This window comes from Montipora capricornis, chromosome 10 (assembly GCF_036669925.1).
Source record: "Montipora capricornis isolate CH-2021 chromosome 10, ASM3666992v2, whole genome shotgun sequence".
In the NCBI taxonomy this organism is placed as follows: Eukaryota; Metazoa; Cnidaria; class Anthozoa; order Scleractinia; family Acroporidae; genus Montipora; species Montipora capricornis.
In genome coordinates this window covers 64,896,147-64,923,646 of record NC_090892.1, presented here as the reverse complement: position 1 = coordinate 64,923,646, position 27,500 = coordinate 64,896,147, and the positions used below count along the sequence as shown (strand labels likewise).

The 27,500-nt window shown below is 40.6% G+C and overlaps 3 protein-coding genes across 4 annotated transcripts in view; 2 read left to right on the top strand and 1 right to left on the bottom strand.

Moving 5' to 3' along the window:
- Positions 1–4,427: 4,427 nt before the first annotated feature.
- Positions 4,428–11,924, top strand: LOC138019783 (venom allergen 3-like). Of its 2 annotated transcripts, none has more exons than XM_068866671.1 (5): positions 4,428–4,554; positions 6,203–6,281; positions 9,782–10,144; positions 10,434–10,671; positions 11,365–11,924. In XM_068866671.1, the coding sequence occupies exons 2-5, from the start codon at positions 6,230–6,232 to the stop codon at positions 11,732–11,734; spliced, it is 1,023 nt and encodes a 340-aa protein (XP_068722772.1). In that variant the 5' UTR covers positions 4,428–4,554; positions 6,203–6,229; the 3' UTR covers positions 11,735–11,924. The 2 variants fall into 2 exon arrangements, with proteins under 2 accessions (XP_068722772.1, XP_068722773.1); XM_068866672.1 differs by lacking the exon at positions 4,428–4,554 and adding an exon at positions 4,558–4,608.
- Positions 11,925–17,515: 5,591 nt separating this feature from the next.
- Positions 17,516–18,001, bottom strand: LOC138021194 (uncharacterized). The gene has a single exon (XM_068868054.1). The coding sequence runs from the start codon at positions 17,999–18,001 to the stop codon at positions 17,516–17,518; it is 486 nt and encodes a 161-aa protein (XP_068724155.1).
- Positions 18,002–22,837: 4,836 nt separating this feature from the next.
- The window catches only part of LOC138021671 (DALR anticodon-binding domain-containing protein 3-like), a 16,852-nt gene continuing 12,189 nt past the window's right edge, over positions 22,838–27,500 (top strand). Inside the window, exons 1-3 of the mRNA XM_068868608.1 lie at positions 22,838–23,047; positions 23,129–23,436; positions 26,602–26,939. Coding sequence (XP_068724709.1) covers positions 22,850–23,047; positions 23,129–23,436; positions 26,602–26,939 — 844 coding nt within the window. The 5' untranslated portion in view covers positions 22,838–22,849. The remainder of the gene's footprint in view (positions 23,048–23,128; positions 23,437–26,601; positions 26,940–27,500) is intronic.

The window sequence follows — 27,500 nt, the reverse complement described above, 5'->3', positions numbered from 1 at the left end:
CTTTTTAGGTGGTTGATAGCTCATTTAAACTAAATAGAGTGCATATTCAACCTACGTAAAATGAGGATAACCAATGTAACCTAGGTAAAAAAGGATTCAACCTGCGACCGGATTTGACCGACAACATGTAAACAAAGTCTAGTTGTGAGCTACGCTGCAAAGAGTTCCTTGTCGTTTGAAGCGACCAAACTGCTTTTCATATTCAGTTGAACACTTCTCAGTTAACATCCATGACATATTTGTTGCTTGCTTGCAACATGACCATTGTACTATCAAAAGTTACCAAAAGTGAATTAGATAAGAGTGTTGTTATAGCATGAGTGGGCTCGCTAGCAAAGTCACAAATGAGTCTATTTTTAGAATAACCGTTCCCTCGAAAATCAGTTGTCATGTACCTGAAAAAACATGGCAGAAGCAGTCACGCGTGACATGGCTTCTTCTGATTGGTTAAAGTTGGCGGCCTTTTGTTTGTTTCGCGCGCAAAGTATATCTAAAATAAATCCATTTGTGACTGTGCTGGGCAAGGCCGCAAAGCGATTGATCAACACTCTTATCTAATTAATTCACCCTCGAAGCTACGCATCTCATTTACAATGAAACGTTGAAGACAGGCTGACACCGATGATTATAATCAACCTATTGAACTACGTAATTAGAGATTCCATGCGTCAAAAAAGAACAGGTTGACCAGAATGGTAGGCCAATGAAGAAGAAATTTAAGGAAAGGTCAGAACGTACAAGAACGATACACGAGCTATTTGAGACACTGAGGCCTACCACGGACATGTTCTGAAATGAATGTAAGATATAACATAAGGCTAAACGTGGGCTTTCCTGTAAAAATATAATAAACCTATTATGTAATTGTGAGGTTAAAGTCCGCAAGAATGCCAAGGAAGGTCAGGTATCTCAATCTAGTCCACAAGAGAGGAGAGTGAACACGTGGTTTACCCACTTTAAAAATCTAATCGGCAACCACCCATCAACAGACGAAAACGAGGCCATTCCTGCTATCTTCTCTGACCTCGACATTAACGATGGCCCATTCACACATTCGTAATATGTCAAAGTTAAAAGGTCTTTAAAAGAAGGAGTGGCCCTGATGGCATTCCACGAGAGGTATTAAAGAACTGTGATCTAGACAACATAGCGTTATATTTATTCAATCATGCTTAATTAATGGTAAACAAGAATCCCGATCAATGGTCACACTCTTACATAATCTCTGTACCTAAATCAGGCAACCTGAAAGTGACTGACAACTACAGAGGCATTAGTGTAACATGTATTGTGGCGAAAGGTTAAACAGGATGATCCTAAATCGTTTAAGACTTGCCATTGACCCACTCCTGTGGAACAATCAGAACGGTTCAAAGTTCAACAATATATCTGCAGTCATCACATTCATTGATTTTAAGAAGGTTTTTGACGCGATATGATCCGAATACTAGAGGCCTATGGAGTTCCTCCGCTTTTTTTAAAGTCCTGCTATGACCAAAAAAATCAATTATCATTTTTTCTTTACAGCTCAAAACTATGTTAACTAAACACTAAGTGACCCAAGCTTTTTTAATCCTTGATTTAAAAAAGATACCTCTTTATTTTAACTGGAATTTTCCTATTTAATGGTCCGCCATTACTAACTTTGAAGTCTTAAGAGGGCTGAATAGAGGAGAAAATGACATCAAAGACTTAATAGTTTAAGAATGCAATGCGTGTGTGCGCGGCTGCATTAATTTGCAGCTTTTGAGACTTTTAAACTCATGTTTTTGCATATATAATAAGCTGCGTTTAAACGCTGAGATTTTAAGCTAGTGAGTCAATGACGTCACTTTTCCCTAGATCCAACCCTCTCATGTCCAGCCGGTGAATTTTGAACGTGAGTAATGGCGGACAGTGAAATTCAAAACTGATTACAATAATGAGATTGTTTTGAGATGACGTTCTCGTTGCCGTTCCCGTCGTCGTCGCTAAAGCTCCCTATTATAATTACCAGTCGATCCGGAACCGAGTATATGTTGTGGTTTAATTTTGTTTTTGGTTTGAAAAGTTCAAGTTTTTTAAAACCACTTTAAATTTTTTAGAACACTGCCCAATTTAACGTATATTTGTCTTTCTGTAAATAATTTTATGGAGTATGTATAAAATAAACTAGAGAAATCATTTTAAGATTATTATGATGGATTGTTGTCTCTGATGCTATCAAAGACAATAATGATTATTATAATTTTCCGTTCTATATTTAAGCGAACGAATTCTTACGGTAAATTGACAAGGGCGGTCTGAAGCTGTGCCAGTAGGCTTGGGATTTGTCACATATGGTTTAGGGGCCGACATATCTCTCCTTCAATGCCGTACCGGGAGGCGAGGTCGGTGGCAAAAAGCAGCGAAGGGCCAACTGGGTCCAAAGGCGATCGCACGGGCCGAAATCCCGGGATGACTCGTTTGGTACGACGCTCTAGCGTCATGCCTGGAGGTATTGCATTTTTCTCTCTTGTTCAAACATTCCGTCACCGCATTTTATACGGGCTTTCCTTCAGCTTGAACCTTAGTCAAAAACACCGCTCCAAAGGTCCATAATTTTTTGGCCGACGAGGTCTTCCCACCGAAACATCGGCAAACCAGCAAATCCGTTCAGCCTTTTCCTTTTACTGGCAAAAACCATGGGAAACTATAACTCAACAGTGATCTCAACTCGGCTGAGAAAAGACAAAACATTGCCTGTCGCGAAAATATATTTTTTTATGGTTTTGCCTTCATCGAGAACATCTTTGGGAGAATTTAGTATTTCTTTAATTGGTTTTTCATTCTTTTCGTCATCCACTGCTCAGATTTCCCCTTCATGTGTTTGTGTGCGAGTGAACGGTGAGGTATCCATCAAATTGAGTACCACCAGAAAACCATAAGGGTTGAAACGTGTAGCGGCCCCTTGTGTTCTGGGAAACAAGCTTCTGAATATTCAATTTGCTAAGTACCATATTTGGAAGAACAAGAAGGAGGGGTTTCCAAATATGGTACTTAGCACTGGAACATTCAACCAATTAGTTCGCACTGAATATTCGGAAGCTGTGAACGCGCGTTACACGTTTCTACCTTTATGGGTTTCTGGTACCACACAATTAAAAGTATTAAGGAAATGACTCGATAAGCTAACTATGTAACACGAGGATGCTTTGGATTCTACATATTCTCATTGCTATTGAATTTAATTGTACACTACTGTTGCATGAATAGGTCCAGTTACGATGGCTTTTTTTGTATGCGTCCGAGAAAAGTAAACACCATCATGTTTTCCCACGATTTCTATTTGCATACAGCCAATAAAAATAATTTGTTACCCTACCTCGTCAGATGCTTGCGGATTGGTGTTGTAAAAATCAACTAGTTTGACACAGCAAAAAGGGACCGGTGTTCATTGTAAAGAATTATAAATTGCTAATTTGCAAGGCCGACTAATATGAATCCTTGAAATGTAAAGGGACGCTACATTCTTCAGTAACTTAAGAAATATGTTTTTTTGTTGACACTGAAATTCTTCTCGTTGAAGCGAAATTGCCACTGATGTTGGCTTGTGAATACTCCGCAAAGCCCCCTCTTTCATTATACGGCTAGCGGTAGAGAAAGAAAGCTGCTGCGTCGTTTTATGGATACATATAAGTTACATAAATATACTGTATGTGAGACTTGCGATCGCAGTGACAAGTTGCCAGCTGCTGATAGATTTCCTAAAGTTTTGATGCAGCGCTATCTAAAAGCCATTCATTTCCTAACCTGTGATTGATGACTGTCACACTTTCTTCGGAGTTGAAAAGATGTTAGAGATTTCCCCTTTTAGAGATTCCTCCCTTTTAGAGATTCCCCCTTTTAATTTAGTAATTCTCCTTTTAGATGTTCCTCATTTTAGAGATTCCCTCTTTTAGAGATTCCCCCTTTTAGTAATTCCCCCTTTTAGAAATTCCCCATTTTAGAGATTCCCCCTTTTAGAGATTCCCCATTTTAGAGATTCCTCCTTGTAAAGATTCCTCATTTTAGTAATTCCTCCTTTTAGAGATTCCCTGTTTCTCACTTTCCGTGTCCCGTTCCCCTACCCGATTCCCGATTCCCGATTCTCTGTTTTAGAACTAACCAAAGAAAAAAAGACATTACGCATTATTCCGGATACAAAAACCCCCACAATGTCGAACCACGTCGGTTGTCGGTTAATATTTTCCTGTCAGTAATCGCTATTTTTTCCCTGTTTTTTCGGTAGTCAGTTATATCTATCGCCGTTTGTCGCTAGTCGGTTAACCCCATTCAGACCCTCTTATCATACCACACTAAACAATCTGGCACAGGTTGCTGACACCAAATCACTAGTCTTCTTGTCAACAACCTGTTGCATTGAACGTCATTAGAGATTCTCAAGCGTCAAAAGAGCACTGGTTGACTAGAACGTTGAACCAGTAAGGAAAACATTCAGTTATAGAAATTCAGTCAGGTCGTACACCAGCTGTAAGAGACAGGTCGACGTCTACCACAGACATCTTCAGGAACGGTTTCAAGAGAAGCAATCAGGTGATGCGTAGGCTTTTCTGTGAATTTTATTTAAAACTATTGTGGACTTGTAAGGTACGCAAAGTTTAGTGTGTTAATTTAATATGTACATATATTTGTGTCGTGATTTATCTGTTTGTTTGTTTGTTGTTCGAACACTATTGCCTTTCGTAATCCAATACAAGACGAGAAATAAGAAGCTTTTAAGTCCGCTACGATAATTAGACATGCTCACCTTTGTGAAGTTCTTATTGCCTCGTAATGTCACATTACAAGGAAAGTATAGATACAAAACCTTTAAAATCATTTTGATTAGAAATAGAATCAGTAAACTGACCTTCTAAAAAGATTGGGTAAGGTAGCTCTTTTTTGTGTTTTTATCTTTATTAGCTATTTAAAAAGCTGTGCTCTCCCTTTTTTATTATAAGGTAGGATTGAGGTCCAAAAAATATCTAGTTAATGTTCAGTTTTGAATGGGCGCACACTTTGGTGGCTCATTTCGGAAAGATTCCAAACTTTTACCCGATAAGGAGACGGTTTGCATCTCGTCGCATATATAAATCGTGGCATTTAGTTATAACTGACCAAGTTTTTATACGTTTTTGTCTACCGCACGTTCGCAGATAGACAGCAAGCTATGCTATAAAAAGATTGGTAAGCCATCGATAAGTGATTTGAACTGACAAACGTACAGTAAAAAAGAAAACTGAAATACGGCGACCCCATCATTTGCCACCCGACCACTGGTTCATATGTCAACTTCCACCAATGACGTCATCACCAAGTAGTATCCACTTTCTTGACGCGCAAGGAAAAGATATCCACGAGAAAATGCCAGCAAAGCACCTAAAAAAACAACAGACTTTCTACGGATATCAAGATTTATACCATTTTTACAGCTTAATATTTTCATTCCCGATAAACTTTTACTATCTTCGCTTTGAAATTTGTATTTAGAAGAGTAGTTCTCCAAGATGAAGGGAAAACGCTGATTTTTTTGATAGGAAACGTTTGTTGCGTTTTCCACACAGGAGAGTAATAACCATAAGCACAACGACCAAGTTTGTTGGTTTTTGTCATCATCTCATGCGTACTTCAGTTTGACTTTAGCGTAAAATGCTTGTCTTTATGTTGCCTTATACGTGTTTGGCCAGTTTTAAGTCACACACGAGGCCCGTTATACATATGGTGCCCTCTTTAAGGTAACGCTGCACAAAAGAAAAACAAGAAGCGGTTTTCCATATGATAGAAGTAAAAAAAAAATAACGACCTCAGTCGTGCGATGTTATTGATGTAGAAGCAAAAAGTTTTTATGATAAGATCAGGTTTTTCTATGCATGATGCAGCTTATCAATGACATCTACGACCGGAGTTCTTATAGTATCTTCTGACGTTACACAAATCACTTGACTCTGAAGATGACTTCCGCTCAGGTTGTCGAAACGTCAGTCAATGTCATCTCAAACAGTCCTTCTCAGGATTAAACTCACCCGGACGATCGTACTTTACTTAATGATATGACTCCTGGGTTCAAACCATTTACAATGTCAAACCATTTACAATTTTATCTAAATCTAACTGCGAATACATTTTTACAACGTATCACTTATACCTCCTTACTTCTTCTTCTTCCCCTCATGAAGTGCTTACTTTTGATGTTTTATCACAGCTGTGACAAATCCATATTAAAACAGTCATGTGGTGTTATGTTTTCTTCTTCGCTATTGGAACAAGCATTGTACAAGCCGGTAAATTCTCTCTTGTTAACCAACATTCAATTAACGTAGATAGTAAATAGAGCCTCTCGCTTACCAAATTTTTAAATTACAATAATCTTCGTATGTCCGTCACTTGGTTCGCGAAAAAATATGGAAGGCAGCTAAAATATTGAGTGCTGTCTCTTCCTGGAGATAGCAGGGGGTCGAGGTTAATGTACATTGTGAACGGATCATACAAAGTACAAGAAACGCGTGTGCTTCATTGTAAAAAAATTGGTGCGCTTATGGTTTTGTAAGACTGAGATATAGACATCTCTTCATGTTTCATTGTACTCAAGATTAAGTCGCTTCATTAAGGCAGCGAGTGAAAATCCCTTGTTTGCACCGTGATAGCTCTTTGGCGAATGTTGGATTGTATTAAGTCCGTATTTTTTCAGTTTTTAAAGAAAAAGTCTTTCACTCGAGTTTTTGGTAGCTGTGTGAGTTGCCAATTGGCTCGTAAATTTTGATTTACATTATTCCCACATCTTCAGTTCTGGTTCACACGAGGGAGGCAAACCCAAGCGCAAAAAACCTCACACGTCCAACACAAACGCAAGCACATTGAAATACAGCACAATGAAATAAGCCCCGGGATTCTTTTTTTCGAATGCTCTTTTGAGTGGCTTATTTGTGGAGGGGCTATGGGTAAGAAAATATGGTAACCCATGTGTGCGAGAAAATCAGTTTGGTTTTGGTCACCGTACGACCGTACGACCGGACGGTCGACCGGATGACCGTACGAAAGTCTAGCCCTCCATGTATGCCAGTTTGACAAGTATCACGTGACCATATCACGGACTGAAGTCTAGTACTCATCAGTTGACCATTGACCAGGTACTGGGTTTCGGTTGGATCAAAGGCTCAAGCCAGGTTAAGAACAGGAGCCCATTTCCCGGAGCCTCCATCTTCCATATTAACCCTATGAGTTTTCCCGTATCTTCCTATTTTTAGAAGCACCTACCACGGGGGTTTAGTGGGTGTTTTCACAATGGCCAATCATAAGAGACCCATAGTATGCGTACGTATGTAAGGTATGTGAACCACTTTACGTATGTTCTCATTCACATACGTTACGCCAAACTAAAGTAGTTCTAAAAATAGAAAGATACAGGAAAAGGTTGACTCAATACAATACGTATGGAAGCTCTCGGTAATGGGCTCCTGGTAAGAATAAATAACCAGGGAGTTCCGCTTTTAGGCTTGGCTAAATCCACATATTATTCGAAAGGGCTAATAATAATAATAATAATAATAATAATAATAATAATAATAATAATAATAATAATAATAATAATAATGATCATCATCATCATCATCATCATCATCATCATCATCATCTTCTTATATAGTGCTGTTTCTCTGCTGCACCAACAGCACTTTACAACAACGAGTGTTCAAAGTAATTTCTAAAATGGTATGTCTTAACAGTGGACGTAAAAGATTCTGCTGACTTTCAACGTTTCATACTCAATGGGAAGGTATTCCACAGTTTTGGAGCAATAAAGGAGAAAGCTCGCTCTCCATACGTTTTAAGATGACAGCGGGGTTGTACTAGTAGTTCTTTATCAGATGAACGCAATGTCCTTTAATGGTCGAGAGTGAATTAAAAGGTCATTTAGATAGAATGGCGCTAGTTGATTACGACATTAAAAAGTCATTAGCAAACTTTTAAAACGAATACGTTCATGAACGGGTAACCAATGCATATCTCTTAGCACAGGTGTAATATGCTCGTGTTTACATGAGCCTGTTAGACGTCGGGCTGCTGAATTCTGCATATACTGGAGTTTTCGGACTTGATCCTGCCTAAGACCCGAGCGTAGTATGTTATATTGGTCAATCTTGGATGTTACGAATGCGTGGATCAAAGTTTCACAGAGACGAAAAGAGAGATGTTTTCTGATTTGATCAATGTTACGTAGGTATTAGAAAGCGGACTGATATATGCTGTTTATTTGTTTGTCCATAGTCATGACAGTGCTGAACTAGGTACCGATGTTCTTTGCTGAGTTCGATGAGTAGATAACATCTTAGCAAACAAGAATAGATTATAGCGGGGGTTCTGGTAGATGACGGGTGTGCAAAACAAGGAGCTCAGTTTTGTCGTGGTTGAGCATCAGCCTATTGGCTGACATCCAATTATTAACATCATGAATACATGACTCAATGCGTTGTTTGGATGTAGTTGGTTCGCCAGCAGCACTAGGCTTGAAAGACACATAAATTTGGCTATCATCAGCATAAAAATGATGGTTCATGTTGTGTTCACCGATGATGTCTGTGAGAGGTGATGTGTACATGGAGTACAGGATGGGACCGAGTACTGAGCCCTGAAAAGAAAGGTAAAGTCTCTGTCACGAATCGGAAGGCTTATCAGGCCGGCGCTTATCTCCAGTTTCTTGTAGCACGAAGCGACTAGGAGTATTTCTACTCCCCCTGGATGGGATGCTAGTCTATCACAGGATTACCTCCAGCATTGAATTCGCCGGTATCCATTTGTACACCTGGGTGGAGGGAAGCACTATGAGATTAAAGTGTCTTGCCCAAGAACACAACACAATGTCCCCGGCCAGGATGCGAACCCGGACCACTAGATCCGGAATAGAGCACTCTAACCATGAGGCCACCACACCACTAAACCCTGAGGAACACCACAAATGAGATTCCGGCTTGATGGGCGCTCAGTTCCATTCTTTGAGAAACTGGGTCCTCCCCGATAGATAAGACTGTATCCAATGTAAGGCTTTTCCAGTAATTCCGAAACGATATTCTAGCCTGGTAATTAGACTATCATGGTCATGTTATACATGTAGGGAAATGTTGCTTTGTTTTGTTTTGTATTTGAGAATTTTTTTGTACAAGTCCCCGGGGGTTTGTATTCTGAAGGTTTTTTGCGTGACGAAGTCAATTGGTCTTTCTCGGCTTTTACTTGGGGTAGAAGAGGGCAGAACGCGTCATCAGAATGGAATAAGTAGAATTATTCACTTTAGAGCAAATTTGGAAATAACATTTATGTCTTCAATAGCTAAGTTTCCAAGCTTGGAAGTCTGGAAATTTGGAAATGTGGAAATATTCCCAGACTTCAAAGCTTCCCACCCCTTTGTCCTTGTGTGGGCCCATTTCTATTAGTAGCGCTAACTCTCATATGGGTGGAAAACTAGCACTTCACATTACGCTCTGATAGTTAACTATTTAACTATTCAAGACATATTTCCAAATTTCCAGACTTCCAAGCTTGGAAACTTAAGGACGCTTTGCGTTTGCGTTCTGGAAGTTCACTTACGTATTTGCTTGCGCTTAGGTCTGCGTTTGCGTCGTTTGTGTGAACCAGCCTTTAGGAGTATACTTGACAGGTAGAAGGGAACAACGTTTTCATAAAGTTAGAATCAGTTGTTTTTGTCTATTCTTCAAAACAATTGGGGTTGATTTTTGCTCTTTTCGAAAGAGTGGCCTCTTCGGGACTAAGCGAATACTATTTTTGCACACAGGAGATGGTCCAACGGGCAACAATAAAGAGGCTGATGAATCCATCGGTATTTTTGCCTCTGGTCCTGGAACAATTACTAAAAATGGAACTGTCACGCTCAACCTTCGCCTCGATGGAATACTACAAGCTCTTGCACGTTTGAAAGGTTCGCGATTTTTTGGACCCAGAGGTCGACGTCTGAGAGGTCCGGGACGTCCTGGATCCCCTAGTCGGCTTCGTAGACCAAATGAGCGACTGCCTGGTCCTGGGAGTCAATTTCCGACACAGCCAACGCAAACTCCAGCCACTGTACAAACTCGAACCACAGGACAAACTCCAACCACAGGACCAACTTCAACCGCAGGACAACCAATTAAAACAAATGGTTAGATAGCGTTTTGAAATATCGTAGCCTTGTCATTGTTGGGAAAAAACGTGCAGGGTTAGGAAGAGGAAAAGACTCCGAGGTGATGATTAATTATATGGGTCCATACAATTTGTGTCCTGCTTGTCTAATGTATGCCTTTCGTCAGGTCAAATAAGGAGCAAGTGAAAGGCAACAAGAGCAAGCGCCATTTTTTTCCTCTTCTCTCACTGAAAATAAAATATTCTTGCCTATCATTCTTCCCTTGGGCATAACTGAATTTGTGATATCACGCTTGCTTGTTTTACAGTGACAGACGAACAAATGGGTTTAGATAAACATAATGAGTTCCGCAGGGTACACGGTGTCCCAAGTATGACGCTGGACAGAGAAATGTGCGACGAGGCCAAAGCGTACGCCGGGAGACTCGCCGCACAAGGAACATTGAAGCATGCGTCACGGGAAGAGAGGAAAGGTCGAGGAGAGAACCTTTACTACAGTTGTTCTTCAGAAGATCCAGGAACCACAGAAGATGCGGTAGAGGCCTGGTAAGTTGGAAGAGTGATTTGGTGGCCCTGTGCCTATGGATGGTTTTCACTTGACGTCACAGCGGCCATGTTGGTGCACAGAACAATCGAGAAAAAAGTCTTTTGGGAGATTGACTCTATTATAATGCAAAACATGAACCATAAATATGCTATTGTTTTGTACACCAACATGGCCGTCTCATCACGTGATTGAAAAACATCTATTGGAGAAGTTTTGTTTACATTATTATTTTTTTGTCTTATTAGCACAAGGCGATCGTTTTCTGATCCGTTTGTTAAGAATAAAGAACTGAATATTGAAAGTTCATTGCATAATGAACTATCTCTGAAAAATTGATACCAGATATACCAGATATCTCTTTGAAAATTCGAAATTTTACAAATCATTAGTGCTTTGCTTTTGCCGTGCAAGAATTGATTAGATGTCGATGGCTTATAAATGGCTCATTATCAAACTGGAGATTTAACAAGTTCTTTTACCTTTTGAAGTCAATTTGTAAATGGCATGATGCGTTCTGTGAGCAAACTCGCATGTTAATGAAAACAAAGCGACTGAGCAGAGCAGAGGGACTTATGCAAGGGGCCCACGCCACACTGGTGAGAGTCCTGGGATCTCAACACTGCACCATGTCTCTAGTGACTAAACTAATTGAAAGATTAGTTAAGTGATTGATGGATTGATTGATTTGATAGGTATAGTGAAGTTTGTGAACCCGGGTATTACTTTGACAGAGAATCTAATTCAGGAGGCACATTACACTTTACCCAACTAGTATGGAAGGAAAGCACCAAGCTAGGTATCGGACTAGCCGAGTCAACAAAGGATGGTATGAAGTGCGCTTACGTTGTTGCAAGATATGAACCAGCCGGTAACATGATGGGGGATTTTCTTGAGAACGTGCCCAAGGGGAATTTCGACCGTGCTTCTTACTGCCAGGCGGTTCGATCAAAACGAAGAAGGTATTTCGATCAGAGTGGCACGGCAGTGTATATCCACACCCCGTTTTCAGAAGTTGTCAACGAGAAGAAAAAGAAAGGCTTTGTTTCGTCTTCAATCCTGTAAATTTGTATGTTTCTTTTACTTTGTACCTTGAGATTGGCTTGGTCAAGTAAATAAACATCTTTTAAGTCTTAGTTTGAGGCATGATGAGAATGTAACCGTGGAATAAAACACTACTTTTTTTATCGCAAAGGAACGGTCCCCTTTTTAACGATGGAATAAATGGAAATTATAAAGATGGACTTTTGACCGCACAACGTTTTCTCTCTTGTTCTTTTGCGAGTAATTCGACCTAATTTCGGCGGTCGATCTCTTGGACTACTCCAGGGGTCGCGGTTTTCGGCAGCAGTGTAACTTTGTAGCACATTCAATAAGTGCCACGTGATTCCTGCGAATAGGGAGCTAAAGTGACCCCCGGACGGAAACCGGAAGTGAACAATTTACATGCCAGGGCAGTGCATGGTCTCTCCCAGATTTTAAAACTAATCCTCTCTAATAGTGAAAAGATACTTGGCAATATAAATGTGGTAGTAACAAGATAAGTTAATAAGGAAAACAGCTCAGTTCCGTTTGCCCTAGCTCCGCCGTTCAAAAGCTTGGCGTGCTTAAAGAGGCTCTGTCGCGTTATTTTAGGGTGTTTAGGGGAAGTCTTTAGTTAATTACGAGTTTAAAACTCAAAAATTGTAATGTGAAATTCTTTTATTGATAAACTTATCATTACATCACATGCAAGATGATTCTGTGCAAAAACGAACTTTATCCAGGCAATTTGCCATAAACTTGAAAAACGTCGGGCCCCACTTTTTTCAAGATTACCCAAATGCATTCCGTTTCAATCTTGTCCATTTGTGTCCAACCATTCTTCTCTTTCCTTTTGCTGTATTTCGTTTATGTTGTTCAACAGTTTTAAGTGGTTATTGCAATGTTTCATTCTAATTTTGAGCTTTTTTGGGTGTCATGAAATTATATCATTTTCCATGACATAGCCCCTTTAAAGTGTACGTAACAAGTTTTAAACATTTACTCAAGTAAAACACCAGATTTTCTGAGATTAAAAAAAATCTATACCGATTTTACTTTATGCCTTTCAGCCTTTTAAAAATCGGAATTTTCAACTCGGGGGAAACAAAACCGTGCTAGTAAGGAGACTGGGAATAGCCGGCCAGTGACGTCAAAACAGAACCGCGTGCCGCGTTCTTTTGTCTTCAGTATTATTGCAACCAAATACAACGCAACTCAGAAGCAGTTTCAGAAATTTCTTAATCTAAAAAAAAGGGAAAATTCGGGCTCTGGATTAATTTTGTTCTGTTTAACGTCACAGTTTTGCTAGCCCTAGTCTCCTTACTAGTAGGGTTTTGTACCCTCCGGAAGTAAAACTTTAAAAGGCTGAAAGGCATAGAATAAAAATCGGCATGGAAATTTGCCTTCCGTTTGCAGCTGCCCCACAACATTACACATACACCCACACACACACATGTACTCGTCTTAACTTTACACGACTGCTTACATACAAATATACCTAACAGGGCGCTAGAATAGTCGTAAATAAATGGTCTAAGTATAATTTAGTATCATGAGAAATTCAGATGATGTTTCCTGCGTAAGAAGCTTATCTGCTTTGTTTTGCTAACTTCCTCAGGCGTGTGACCCAATGGTTTTCCCTCACACTTGTCATGGGTTAGCACGACTCCCCCGTGCAGGGTCCGCAAATGCTCATGATGTAATAGCTTCTTCGTATACAAGTGTTTGCCTGGCAGATATACAGGATACACCCCTTGTATCCTACCCCCCCAGAATCCCCTTCGAGTTAGCTGAAGATATCATCTTGGAACTCACAGCTCCTTTGGGCTCTCTTCGCCCCAAACAGGTGCTGATTCATCCTCTGACTCCTCAGTGGTTAAGGGCCACTTACTTTCTGGTCTGGAAAACGTGAATTATGCACAAACCGTGCAAACCATGCCAAATGTTTATAGCTTTGCTCAGCTCGAACTTCTCGAGAACACCATCCAGCCTGTCATTGACATCCACAGCAACATCGGAAGAACTCCTTTACCACTTTCACTTCTGCAGTACTTTCGACAGAGGGTTGGATAACTTGTTTAGGTGGCCAGCGCTCATGATCAGCTATCCACTCTGGGCCATGCCACCAAAGCTCACTAGACTCGACATCACCACCCCTGCTTGCAAGATCAGCTGGGTTTTCTTGTGAGGGGACATGTCGCCATGCAATCTGTGAGCAAGCACGAATCCTCATCAGCCAGTTCTCCACAAACTGTTTATATTGCCCACAGCCATTTATTCAAAAGAGGGCCACTGTGCTATCAAGCCATCCATTGAGTTCTGTGACTGGCAATCCCTGCAAGGTGTATTTCACATTCACCAACATAGTTCTAATCGAGGAAATGTCAAGCCTTGTTTGGCGAGTACGGCTTTTGCTGTCACAAGCTGCTGAGTAATCCCAAATTCTTGCCTAACCACTGCATATACAACTGCACCAACACCATGGCAACTAGCATCTCCAAAACCATGTAACTGAATTTCTCGGATGGGCACTCTGTGCTCTGATATGGCTCGTCTGTCAGCTATCTGTTTGTGAAGACTTTGTTCCAACCTTAGCCTGTTCCAGGCTCCCAGATAGTCGGAAAAACGTAAACAACTGCGTATGAAAAACGATGAGGGGGGCTTGGGTCGAGGCAAGGCGGGGGAGCCTGTAAGCATCTCTTTAAATTCTTCATTCCGATTTAACAGCTCCTGGTATACCCTCTGATTGGTCAATTTTGACAGTTTACATCAACACTTACGTCATCATTTCGATTCTCGCGCGGATCTCACGCTCAGCACGAAAGAATGATGGCAACTCTGTCGCCTAGTGTCCTAAAGTTTTCCCAAACGTACAAGAGCTCAGATTCGAGAAAAAGCTGTGTCTTAACTCGACAAAAAGATGTGTTTGCAATCTTCCAACTGGTTAAAAAAAATTTAGTTATTTCCGTGCGTTGTGAGTGTGAAGGGATATCCACAATAATCGCTGTTTCTCATTTGGTTTCGACCATGAGGGATCAAGTTGAAGAGATAAAAACTAGGATTCTTGGCTGCAGCCATATAAATCGAAGAAAGCAACGAGGGCAATGAGAAAGTGACAAATAGCGAGTGTGAAATTGTCTTCGGAAGCTCTGAAAGCTGGCTTTCTAAAGCATGGATCACGGAGCTAAAAAAAGGAAAACTCGGCAGACAAACGACTGCAGTAGCGCTGGATGAAGTTCACTCTGTTACAGAATGGTTCTTAATGCGGTTTAGTTTTGCATGCATGTCTCTATTACTGATATATTAATTAGGAATCTTCATGCTACAGACAATGACAGAACTTTTGTCAAGAATTTCTCATATTTAATTTGAAGTAAGATTAAAAACTTCATGCGATCATGCCGATCACCATTGATTTGAGCCTTGAATATTGGTTTCAAGTCTGAAAAATCACCTTCTAAATGGAACCTTACAAAATCCATCTTTCCGTTTGCGTCTCAAGAATATGATCTGTAACAATTATTACAATAAGATTTGATGAATTAGGTCCCAACAAATTACATTTTGTTTTGCTCGCAGTTTTCGAACTGGTCGCGCTTATCTTGTGGTGGAATTCGCTAAAGGAGATACACCAGTCGGTGATTTCCTTGACAATCATTTCCCGGGCGCTTTGACAATGCCTTCGTTCAGTTATTTTCTTAAAAGTGTCTTAATTTAAATTCTGGCCAACGTCTTCGCACAAGTAAGACAACTGACATTGGAAAGTTATTCGTTGCGCGCAAAGTCCAGGCGAAGGAAACAGCAACATTGGCCAACAAGAAAGAAACGAACAACGTTAATTAAAATAAGTTAACTCTAGGAATCGTTGTTCCCAAACACGTCACATTTTTCTTACAAAACCTAAAGAACATAGAATAATGCATATATTTGATATTTTGACATGCAAAAGGTTATTTGCAATGCGGGCAGAATGAAGAATTTAAAGAGATGCTTACAGGCTCCCCCGCCTCGCCTCGACCCAAGCCCCCACGCTTTTTTCATACGCAGTTGTTTCGTTTTTCCGACTATCTGGGACCCTGGAACAGGCTATTCCAACCTTTGCCACTTGCGTTTCAACTTGCCTGTCAACTGCGCATCCCACGCCAACCTCTCACAGCACACTTCACGATACAAAGACTTTCCCACTAGGGTCACCGGTGAAACAAACCCAAGGAGCCGGGGTCATAGATACTAGCAAGCTTACGGGGGACACCCCACTTAGTTGGGTCTGCCTCCCACTCAGGAAAGGATATGATGATCTCGTCAAGTGTCTTGTCCCAACCAAGGCCAAGCAGACTTGATCCTCCGGGCTGGGGCTCACCAATTTGTTGCTTTGCAAACGTCTCCTCTTCAGACTTTGGCACTGGAAGGTTCTCCTCTTGAAAAGGCTCATTTGACTGCCACTTGAGCAACGCAAAGGTTGCATCTTCAAAAATCTCAATCACTCGATCCTTCAGCTTTGTGGCATCTACAACTGTTGCACCACCGCTTATCAGATCATCTATGTAGATGCTCTTCCGCAATTCAGCTACCACACAAGGCTCCCGTTTCTGTTCTTCAATAATCGCAATGTATGCCTCTTCCATGCCCATGCGTTTGAGCTTCCGCTTCAAATTCTCTAGTCGACGCAAAGTCCCTTGTTCATTTGAGGGAAGAGGGGGATGATTTCCCTTCCATGTCAATGACACCTCCTACCACCCTTCTTCACTGCGTGCCAAATGCTCCCTAAATTCTCTGTACACTTTACCTTGGTCAAGTTGTGGCTTATCAACAAGTCCTAATATATCTAGTCTGCACACTTCCTCATAATCAATCTGACTGGTCTGAGTAAGAAGTATAATGTCTTGTATTTCTTCTCCGGGGGAGAGAATGATCCATTCCAACTAGGTACGTTCGGATACAGGTTCCCCTTGCTTGCCAACCCTGGGTCGATTGTCGATTTATCCTTGCATACACCCCAGCTCCAAGTATAACATGAACAGGAAGCAATGGTTTCACGTCTGTATCATCCAACTCCACGCCCTTCAAGTGGGGGTAAGTTTTCATCAGGTGATCGTATTTCGGGTTTTCGAGGCTGAGGAGCTCTTCCCTGTTTACTTTGGTGAGATTGACATCTAAACTGAAATCACCAGACTTTGTAGAAACAGTGGTTTTGTAAATCTCCATTCTCGCTGTTGAAGAGGCCATCAGCATCTCATTTCTTTTGGGCGTGAGCTCTGTTGCTCGTTTGCCAAGCATATCTAGCAATTTTGCAGAGGCATAACGATTGGATGATCCAGAATCTAACAACGCACGACATTCAATACCATCCACAGTCACCACCACCACGGGATAAATAACTTTGTCATCACCAAGAGCAGACATTGCTCTTTCTTTCCCAGGCTGTTGATGAGGACATATAGAAGTGTGATGTTTCCTTGAACAGAGAGTACACCTAAGTTTACTGGTCCATTAAGCTGCCCTGTATTTTGAGCCATTACAGTTAAAGCAAAGCCTTTTTTCTGCAAGGCACTCTTGTGGGAACCATCTCCGCAGTAAATGCAAACACGTGGTTTGGCTTCCTGTTGTCTCGTGTTGTAAACACGCGATGGCGAGCGATCATCACGTTTTTGCGGTGGCGCTTCTGTAGAATCCAAAGGATTTTGGCGAGTCCATGACTTCAAGGCATCACACAATTTTAAAAGATCCCAGCTTTGCCTCGAATTCCAGACAATTTATCCATCGTGAAGGCCTCATTTCCATTGACTTCGCTTAATTTCCCCATAGTCATCATAAAACAACTGTTCATAAAACAAATGAATCTTTCGAGGCTGATGTCCACATCTTCGGTAAATCGAGGATATCCTTAACATACGCCTTTTCCACCTCGCTTGAATTACCGTAACGCTCGGTCAAAATGGCCTTTGCTCTCTCGTTGCCGTCAGAAGTAAATGGCAAGCCGTCGATGCTTTTCCTCACTTTAGTTTCCACAAATTCCTTCAGATAAGGAAACTTTGTGATTGCGGCCATGTCAAACTTGTAAAACCCTTCGATAAATTGGCCCCAGAAACGCATCCAATCAAGGTTAGTGCCATTAAACCTCGTAATCGTACGCTTGGGTAATTTAGCAGAAGCACCTTGATGTTCACTATTGTCGTTTCCGGCGTTACTCTTGTTTTTGTTGGCGCTCGTCGCTTGAAGGCTTTCAAGTTCCTTGGTGTACTGGCGTTTTTGTTCAAACAGCTCCTTTTTGAAGTCCATTGTCCATTTTACATATCTTGACAAAGCCATTGCTGCTCTCGTCGCGACAAAACACAGACAAAGTCACTTACCGCATGCAACTTAACTGTCAATCAAAAACACTCGGATCCAGTCTCCGACACCAATAGACTGCCAATAATGGAAGCGTTAACTTTAACATCGCACTTCAGCTATAACTGCAACGTACAAAAATCTCACTTTGTAAAAGTAGAGTAAAATGATTCAGCATTTAGCTGCATTTATTCAATTCGCTATAAAAGACGAAGATTTGCAGAAGTGCGTTTTCTCCTCCATTTAGCTCAATCAAGATCTAAAAGTTAGTAATGGCTGACCATTAAATAGGAACATTCCAGTAACTTTTTGAAGTCAAGGTTTAAGACTTTGGTCACTTAGTGCACACCATCCTTGAATCTCCTGACAGGGGTGAAAATTATGTGAGGATATTCTGTACAGACTTCAGTAAAGGTTTCGACCTTGTTGACCATTAGGCTCCTCCACAGACTAGGGATTTAGTTGTCGACAACTATTTGTGATCGACAACTAAACGTTATCGACAACTAAATAAGTCCGATAAAGGGATTCCACACACTGGCGCTCAAATACTGATTTAGCAACCGATACGCAAGGAGGTTGGGCACCAAGAGCTTACTACGCATGCTCACGTGTTCGTGCATTCAAAATGGCGGCAAGAAAGGAGAAAAGCTCCCGCAGTAATGACATCGTTAGTGTCGTTTCCACCTCCAAGAACGGAATGTGGAGACGGAAGATCAAAAAGAATGTTTTCTTTACCAAGTATTTTACTCCTGCTATCCTCCGTGTTTTAAGGCGGCGGGGAAAGCCGTTGACATAATAGCGCGGAGATCTAAAAGTAGTCGACAACTAAAACAAAAGTTTTCACACACCAGAAAAACGCCAAAAAATGAGGCCTTCGACAACTAAGCAGTTTCCCTTTTCGAAAAGGGAAACTGCTTGGTTGTCGACAACTAATAATTTGGGGTTTAGTTGTCGACAACTTGCGCCACAGACTACGTTTTTTAGTTGTCGATAACCTTTAGTTGTCGATCTCAAATAGTTGTCGACAACTAAATCCCTAGTCTGTGGAGGGCCTAACAAAGAACTCCGTTTGTTAGGCGTTCATGAAGCACTAATTCCATGGATTAGAGCCTTTCTTGTAAACCGTACCGAAAGAGTAAAGTTTCATCTGCGGTTTCACCACGTGGTGGAATTCCACAAGGCACAAAACTGGCACACCTTTTATTTGCAATTTTGGTTAACCGTTTGGTAGATGATTCGAATAATCGTATGAAATACGTCGATGACCTGACTATTTTCAAGATCATCCCTAGAAACTCAGTAAGTTACCTACCGATCATTGCTGACGACATTAGAATCTATGCTTCTCAGCGTATAATGAAATTAAATGCTAAGAAGTGTAAGGAAATGTTTTTCGACTTCCTTAAATACAAATCAACTTGCCCGAGCCCTCTAGTTCTTGGCGGTGCTGTTATTGAAAGAGTTACCGTAAAGACACGTGTATGAGCCGCACACCCACGGTCGGCCATTTGCCTTGCGAGTTCTCCCGAATAGCGTGATATTTTCTGTCGCAAGCTACTTGGAGTTTACATCTCAAGTGACTTGAGTTGAATGCCCACTGCGAATATCTGTATGCCAAAGCTATTAAAAGGTTATATGGTCTAAGGATACTCAAAAAAAGTGGTCTAGCGTTAGCCGATCCGGTCTCTGATATTCCAGCGTCATCAGAGCTGTACTTAAATGGTCAGAGTTTTTCTCTGTCCTTGTCCTCTAATCAGTGAAGTCTATTCAAATATATGTGCTACACGGCCAACGTTTGCAAAAACGTAATCCTTCCTTGTACTTGTACATGTTCATTGCCGTGACATTAACATCTTCAATTCCCACGGCCTGTTCCCGTCTGACCTTGTAGCTCAGTCGGTAGAGCTGCAGGGATCGATCCCGAAGGTCGTGGGTTCAATTCCCACCCTAGTCAGAGTTTTTCTCTGGCCTTGTTGGGCCCATTTCCATCAGTAGGGCTAACGCTCACAAGGTTAATATGGGGTTGAAAACTAGCACTTCACATAACACTCTAATTAGTTAAGTCTGTACTTGAATATGGTTCGCCTGCATGGGCAGCACTACCAAAGTACCTCAGCGAACTTATCGAGTCCGTCCAGAAAAAAAAGGCTTTAAAGATCATGTACCCTGATGCCCCATACGAATCCGCCTCTGGCCTTGACCCCTTATATAGTCGCAGAGAAGAGTCATGTGGGAAATCATATACCAAAATGCAAAAAGCACGGCGGCCTTCTTATGAACATTCTTCGGCGCCCTATAATATGGACTTTGACCACGCCACTTTTGTTGACAAGGCAGTTGACTATCACAAGATACTTTTCCTGGAGGCTTGGCATTCAAAGAGACCAGAATGCGAGGAATGAACATGTAGAAATTCCTGACATTTATGTTTCACTTGCATAATGTTCCTCGTCTCGCGCAGAGATCACGTGTACTTATGGTTGTAGTCACGCACATACGCAAATATGAACCGTTGAAAGAAGCTGTCGCTTTTTTGTCAAATTCAAACCGAGGATGACCGAAAGTTTTTCGGTCGAAACGCCTTTACCAAGTTTTTTGGGAACGTCGTTTGACGTTCAAACAAGTCAGTGTCCAACATTTCTTATAATCATTATAACACGCAATTTCACTGGTTGAACGGCGATACTGCACACCGGTGGCCACAAAACCGGTTTTGAGCGCAAGGACTGCTACGAAAACAAAACTGGCGGTGGAAGGCTGGGAATTCGAGCGAGTATTTAGAGGGGGAGCAATTTCAGAATACCCGGCCCAATTGTTAGGGCCTATTGTAAGAACGAGTCAGAAAACGGTAAAGTTTATTCTTATTCAGTGACATGTAAATTAGTGGGCCGGGTATTGTGCAATCTAGCCGAAAGTTTGTTCGTATTAACATGACAGTGGATTCATTATCCAAAAGATGCTATCGTAGTCGTTATTTGTCCCTTGAATGCCTTGATTGATTCGCATATCCTAGAGCTGAAAGAAAATCCGAAAAACGTGAACACTAGAAATATCGTGTGTAACTGCCAAAGGCACCAAAATCTATCTAGTCACGTCTTTCCAACACCACGTATTCCATGACAAACTAATATATTTATTTACAGAGGTAGTACAAACAACGCGGGTTGAAACTGAAAAATAGAACGTTACAGCAAATACAATTAGTTACATAAAGCAACAGGAAAACGATAAAAGACGATATAATGAACTAACCGAAAACGACGATACTTACATTGTTACGACCATAAACTTATACCAAGGAAATCTTAAACTGCTTGAAGCGAACTCTGACTGCCTAAGAGCTAACTGCACCGTAGCGCGACTTCGATTACCGAGAAAAGAAGAGCCAAAATGACTAAAAACATAGGTTTATATACGAAGAAACTAAATTATGCAAAACGAGAAAACTGAAGGTGTAAATGGCAAGCAAAAGAAACGAACGTGCAAAAACTTTAAACAAAAATGGGACACGCTAACGAGCAGGCCACGAAAAAGCTAATGAGGCGGAGAAACAAACTGATTTGACACAAACAGAACAACAATAAAGAAAACACGCTAAGATCTTACATCGTGTTTCGAGTAAGAAACTAGTCACGCGTGAGAAAACTAAACCGCAGCCACCATCGGTAATTAGTTTGTGGTTTTCATGTCGCTTTTGATTGGTTGCTGCACGATGGGAACTGTCAAAATCAAACGTTCTATTCCCAAAGGACTTGAATTGGGTACAACATTGACATCACTGTAGAAAACCGGTTTGGCAAGATATCTTATTCCGAATTTGTACGGAAGTGAGATTCTAAACCGCGGCGGGTCTAATCTGCAGGTCGCAAGTCGCAAGTCGCAGGTCGCAGGTCACAGGTTGCAGGTCATTGTTTCACCAATACAGAAAGTATCCTAAAAATTCATAAAAGCTAACCTTAGGCCTAAAAACGTTTGTTTAGGCCTAATTAGGCCTAAGGTTAGCTGTTAAGAATGTTTAGGATACTTTCTGTATTAGTGAAACAATGACCTGCAACCTGTGACCTACGACCTGCGACCTACAGATTAGACCCGTCGTCTAAACCGCTGTGACCAGAGGTTCGTATTTTTCGCCTCTTCGTTTTTAACCGCTCGTTCCTCGCGAAAGAAAGATAGAGACTCTGGCACCCAGGGTAGGGCACCCAACGAGAATATAGATCAAAACCACTTAAACATAGCATTGGTAAACGTATTTTGGTATTTAAATAGTAGATATACGCATATTTTTATCCCCTAAAAGTTTTTCATCTGTTCGGATTTCCTAGCTGAAAGTCTAGTGATCCGAAATTTATAGGGATCAAAACTTACCTTTTAGAAAATTTCAGCCAGAAAAAAGGCTCTCGAGACTTCTTGGTGACCTTTTTAGGGTAAAAATCAGTTTAAAATGGGCAATTATATCATTTTTTAGATGTGCGAAAATCCTAGGACAGGCAGGCAAGCAAAAAAAATTACAACAAATGTTCCGAAAACTCTAGATCTCAAATCGTCTTCCGAACAGATATTTTCCGAAAAGTGTTGATCAGTCGTGCAGCCATTTTTTCTCCTGGCGCTCGACTAACTAAGCGAAGAAAGAGAGAGTACTCGTAGTCTAGCTATAAACGGGCGTTGTATGCTTTTTGACAATCAAGGCCTTTTGATTTCTTGATCAACCGCAATTTTGATTGCCGATTTTATATTTTGTCGATTTCTGCAGTTGGTCTGTCCCAAGTCAGGACATCCATGGTTCCAATTTTATTTTTGCAAAGGGGTGGTCGCATAGTCAGCAGCATGGCGGATGATGAGAAAAAGGATTATGATCTTATGTTGTCTTTAAGGCGTTCAATTTGCGAATCATTGAAAGCGATCGAGGGACTCGAGCAAAGAAGGATCACATTAAAGTTGAACAAGAAACTTTCTTGGGCAGATTTTATCGTCCCCGCTCTCACGAGGACATGTGTTGGTGATCCACCAGGCCTTGGGGAAGATGTGAGCTAAATTATAATGTTGTATTCTACCTTCGGCCTTAAAAAAGTTCTGTATCTGAATTTTAGTATTTACCATTTGTAGCTTTGCTCTGAAAGACTTGTGGAGTTGGTTATAAGCTGTGTACTGAAAATCAAGTTTATAAGATGTTGCGAGTTGACAAGTAGTGGTCATCTGTTATTGAAACTGGACAAAGCTGAAGTCTGCAGGGCTGTAGTTCACGCTGTGATGACTAAGGGCAACAAATTTGGAACACCAGTTGGGGAAAGCACCGGATCTACATTATTAAATTCGTTGTTGTTTTGCACATCACATCAGGAGAATTTCAATCTGGATCAGATGAGGACAATCCTTATTTGCGAGCATGCTCAGAAACTCTTGCAGAGCAATGAGTAAGTTTTTGTTAAAAATTGTTGTGTGAAATTTTGTGAATAGTTTGTTGGGTTACATGAATCATAGCACATACAGATTATCTGAGACACAATCTTCTGGTCAAGTCTGTGTTCCCCTAAAATTTAATTACCCGTGGCAATTACTTTGTTATCCTGGACTCATTGCCCTAACCACTGCATGGTGCCAAAAGCAATAGATATGTTCATTAACATGTTTGACTTTCTATCTCAGAGGAGACAGTGGTCGTCTAAGAAGGTTATTGTTGCCTGTGTCGGTCTCTGGAGATATTTGATCTCACATTTGCAGAAGCTATGGTTTACTCCATCAGCACTGCAATAGCATCATTGTCTAAATAACCAAAGTGACAATTGGAACAAAAGGGAATTGGTTTGGTACCTGCAGTTTCCCTTTTTCTCTTGACTGAGATGCAGAAAAAGCAAAGTTAAATACAATTTTTTTATACGTGTACGCTCAGGATTCTACATTTTTGTATATTAAAGTTTGTAGCTTGCAGGGCTATGTATACACTGTAGAAAGCAAAAAATTCAAAGGATTATTATAATGATTATTATGATAACAAGAGCAGGGATGACGCAGGGCTGGCGCAGTGGCGAGAGGATTCTTCTCCCACCATTGTGGCTGGGGTCTGATTACCAGACTTGGCGCCACATGTGGGTTGAGTTTGTTGGTTCTCTGCTCTGCTTCGAGAGGGTTTTCTCTGGTTACTCCAGTTTTCCCCTTCTCAAAAACCAACCTACGATTTTGTATGAGTTGATTTTGATTTATTTCTGTGCATTTGTGCCATATCGCTAAATTTATACAGTTGACACTTAAAGGGGTGGCAAATGGTTCATCAAAAACTCTGGATCTCGCAAAATTTTAGCGGAATTTCACGGGTCTCGCAGTCTCGTTTTTTGAGCAGTTATGTGCGTCTCGCAGTCTCGTTTTTTATATGAAGGTGTCAAACACTTTGAAGTCTCGGTCTCGCAATCTAAAAAGTCAAAATTTCTCGGGCTCGCAAAGAAAAACGCTGGTCTCGCCGTCTCGCAAAGTCTCGCATTTACCATTCGCCACCCCTACTTAATTACATGTAAGTAGTGGGCTTATGATAGGATGCGGGAAATTTTTGGCCATATTATGCTAAAACTTGTCATGATTATGAGAAAATTACACCGGATTATGCGGAAATTTAAACAATTTAGAAAACTAATGATTAGGCCCATCCAATGTATTTACATGCTTGTGGTAAATCAGGACGACCAATACAGTCGCATTTGCAACTGAATTTTTTCCCATTGTGATTAAAATGTATGGAGGAGTCATCAATTTGCAACCAGCTTTCACTGTTGAAGTAAAAGGGTTAGCAGTTGGCATTTTGCTGCCACTTTTGCTAAAACGAATAAAGCAATAAAAAATTATTTTGTTTCTCATCATGAATTTTGTTTCAGTTTGGAGATATGGAGCAAAATAATATTGAAATATGGTTGTACTGTGATCTATTTCCTCGCTCATTCACCATTTGTCTTGTCGCAAAATTGTGACGGGATATTTTTCAAAATTTTGACATGTGGGTGTTTGTAATTTATAATTATAAAACAAGTTCCAGTGTCCAGGCTCATTGCTGAATGGGTGGAAACTGCTCACTATGAAAAGAGCAACAAAAGAGCGAGTCACGAAGCGGCAAGAAAAACCTCTGCTACAGGCCATTAAAAACCTCACTTCCACGCAAACCCTCTTATTTTGATTGACTTCCAAAGTGAGGGCTTATTATTTTAGAAACTTGGGCAAACCGGTTTTATAAAAATATTTGTGCAATGTTTACCGGTCACTCTACTGGGAAATTCTCACGGTCGAGTGAATAGATCATTGTCACTGTCACTTAACAAAAAAATTTAATCAAAACTGTCAAATGAAATAAGCCAAAAACTTGGAATGTTGCATTGTTCGTGAGTTTTTTGTCGAAGCATTTCACGCAGCTATCATTTGTTACAAATGCAAACTTGAATTGGAGAAATACGAAAATTGCATTCAAGTCCTGGAATTAGAACTGAAAAAATTTAAAGAACTTTACGTGGAGTCCGTGGAACAGTTTCAATATGACTTGAGGCATTGAGGTGTAAAGATGTCAAAATCAAAGTGTGCTTTTTCGATTACACCCCCTTTAAGGCCACCCAACAGGACACATTCATCCAGCGTCAAAGAGACAAATTAACCTCAATCTTTCAGTCATGAATTTGTGATTATCGTACATGTCACGATTGCTACTGTCACTTTCTTAGTCTTCTTGTATTGCACCAGTGAAAATCCTGTTTGATCGTCCCCCTCGACTTAACCAATGGCAATCCTGTTCTGTTTGTCGACCAATGAAATCTCCAGGGTCAAAAATTGACTTTAGAAGTGGAAAGTGCAACGTGATCGGGGCGGCATGTTCAGAAGGGTTAACAGCTTGTACCAGAGGTTTTTTTCACGCTTCATGACTCGCTCTTTTGTTGCTCTTTTCATAGCAAGAAAATAACCTCTGGAATCCAGGGTATACAACCTTTCATCTTGTGAATGAAATGGTGTGTTTTCTACAATCGATCTTCAATGTTCCGGAAAATAAGCGTTTCAAAACAGTTAATCTTTTTGGCTTTTTTGGTTGTTTGGATTGCAAGCAGGTGCTTTATCACTAATATCACGCATTTCTTCTGTTTATGTGGAAAATATCGTAATTATGTGGAGGATGTGGATTTTAGAGAATTATGTGGATCGGCATCGCTGCATGTCACATGCCATGTTAAATAAAGCTCATTATTATTATTATAATTATTATGTATTGTTATTTATTGTTTTTTACAGTATAAAGTGTTACTTAAGGAATCCAACTGTGAGGAGTACATTGTTTTTGAGTGATTTCACAGATGTTGCTAATGCTTTCACCCCTGATCCCACTCCCTGAATGATGAGTAAAATTGTCCTGAAGGCGTTTGACATAGTCAAATATCACAGTATTATTCTTGGGAAGGAATAAGTGAATTTATTGACACACACTAGTTTGTACATTGCTCCAGATTTCCTTTGGGTACTGTAAATCCTCTATTAAGCCCCCCCCTCCCTAATAATGCCTTCGTTTATTATTTCTACTAGTATTATATCATACAATGTACAACTGAATATCATTTCAGGGTTTCTGTCATATCTTTACCACTCAAGTATGATGTACAAAGGCAGTCTCAACAAGAAACATATGAACTCTTTGTTCCATCATGTTCTTCAAGTAATGTCAAGCTGTGGACACACAAAGATCTTTTTGCAAATATGAAAGAACTAGACAGCATGTTAAAGACCTGCAAATATGTGAAATCAAATTCAACTGCCTTAAGGCCATCTTGCCTCAAAAAGTCCACAAGCAATGCACAGAATGGTGATTGTGGATGTGAAATTGAATGCTGTGCTGAAAACATGGTTCTTCATTTTGAAGAAGTTCAAAAGGAGAGCAATCACATGACACAAGGAGCAAAAAGTAGGTAAAGTCTGTCTTTGTAATGAGTTACCTTTAATATATTTTCTAAAGAAGATGACATTTCTGTAGAAACAAAAATGACCTCAATATTGGTAATTGTGAATTAAACAACAGCTCTCTTTGTAAAAGAGATTCATTTCCTCCTGGTTAATAAATGAGGAAGGTTAGTAAATTTTTGGCCAAGTCAGGACCACTTGGGTTTTTTTTACTAGTATACTTGAGTAACCCTAAATCAATCAATCCATCCATCCGTTCGTCCATCCGTCCACCTGTCAATCAATCAAACAATCAATTGATTACAGGTGCAGAGATGGCGCAGTGGTAAGAGCACTTGTCTCCCACCAATGTGGCCCGGGTTCGATTCCCAGACGCAGTGTCATGTGGGTTGAGTTTGTTGGTTCTCTACTCTGCACCGAGAGGTTTCCTCCGGGTACTCCGGTTTCCCCTCTCCTCAAAACTAACATTTGACTTGAGTTGTGTTAATTGTAAATTTCAATTTACAGTGTCCCCAATTAGAACGCTAGACAGTTAAATACAGTTCCTTTCCTTTCTTTTTCCTTT

Bases quoted from the DNA above. Each gene is read 5' to 3' on its own strand.
- LOC138021194 (XM_068868054.1), bottom strand. From the start codon at position 18,001: ATGGCTTTGTCAAGATATGTAAAATGGACAATGGACTTCAAAAAGGAG.
- LOC138019783 (XM_068866671.1), top strand. From the start codon at position 6,230: ATGTGGTGTTATGTTTTCTTCTTCGCTATTGGAACAAGCATTGTACAA. The intron at 10,145-10,433 runs GTTAGATAGCGT...CTTGTTTTACAG, and splicing joins ACAACCAATTAAAACAAATG to TGACAGACGAACAAATGGGT. The intron at 10,672-11,364 runs GTAAGTTGGAAG...TTGATTTGATAG, and splicing joins GAAGATGCGGTAGAGGCCTG to GTATAGTGAAGTTTGTGAAC.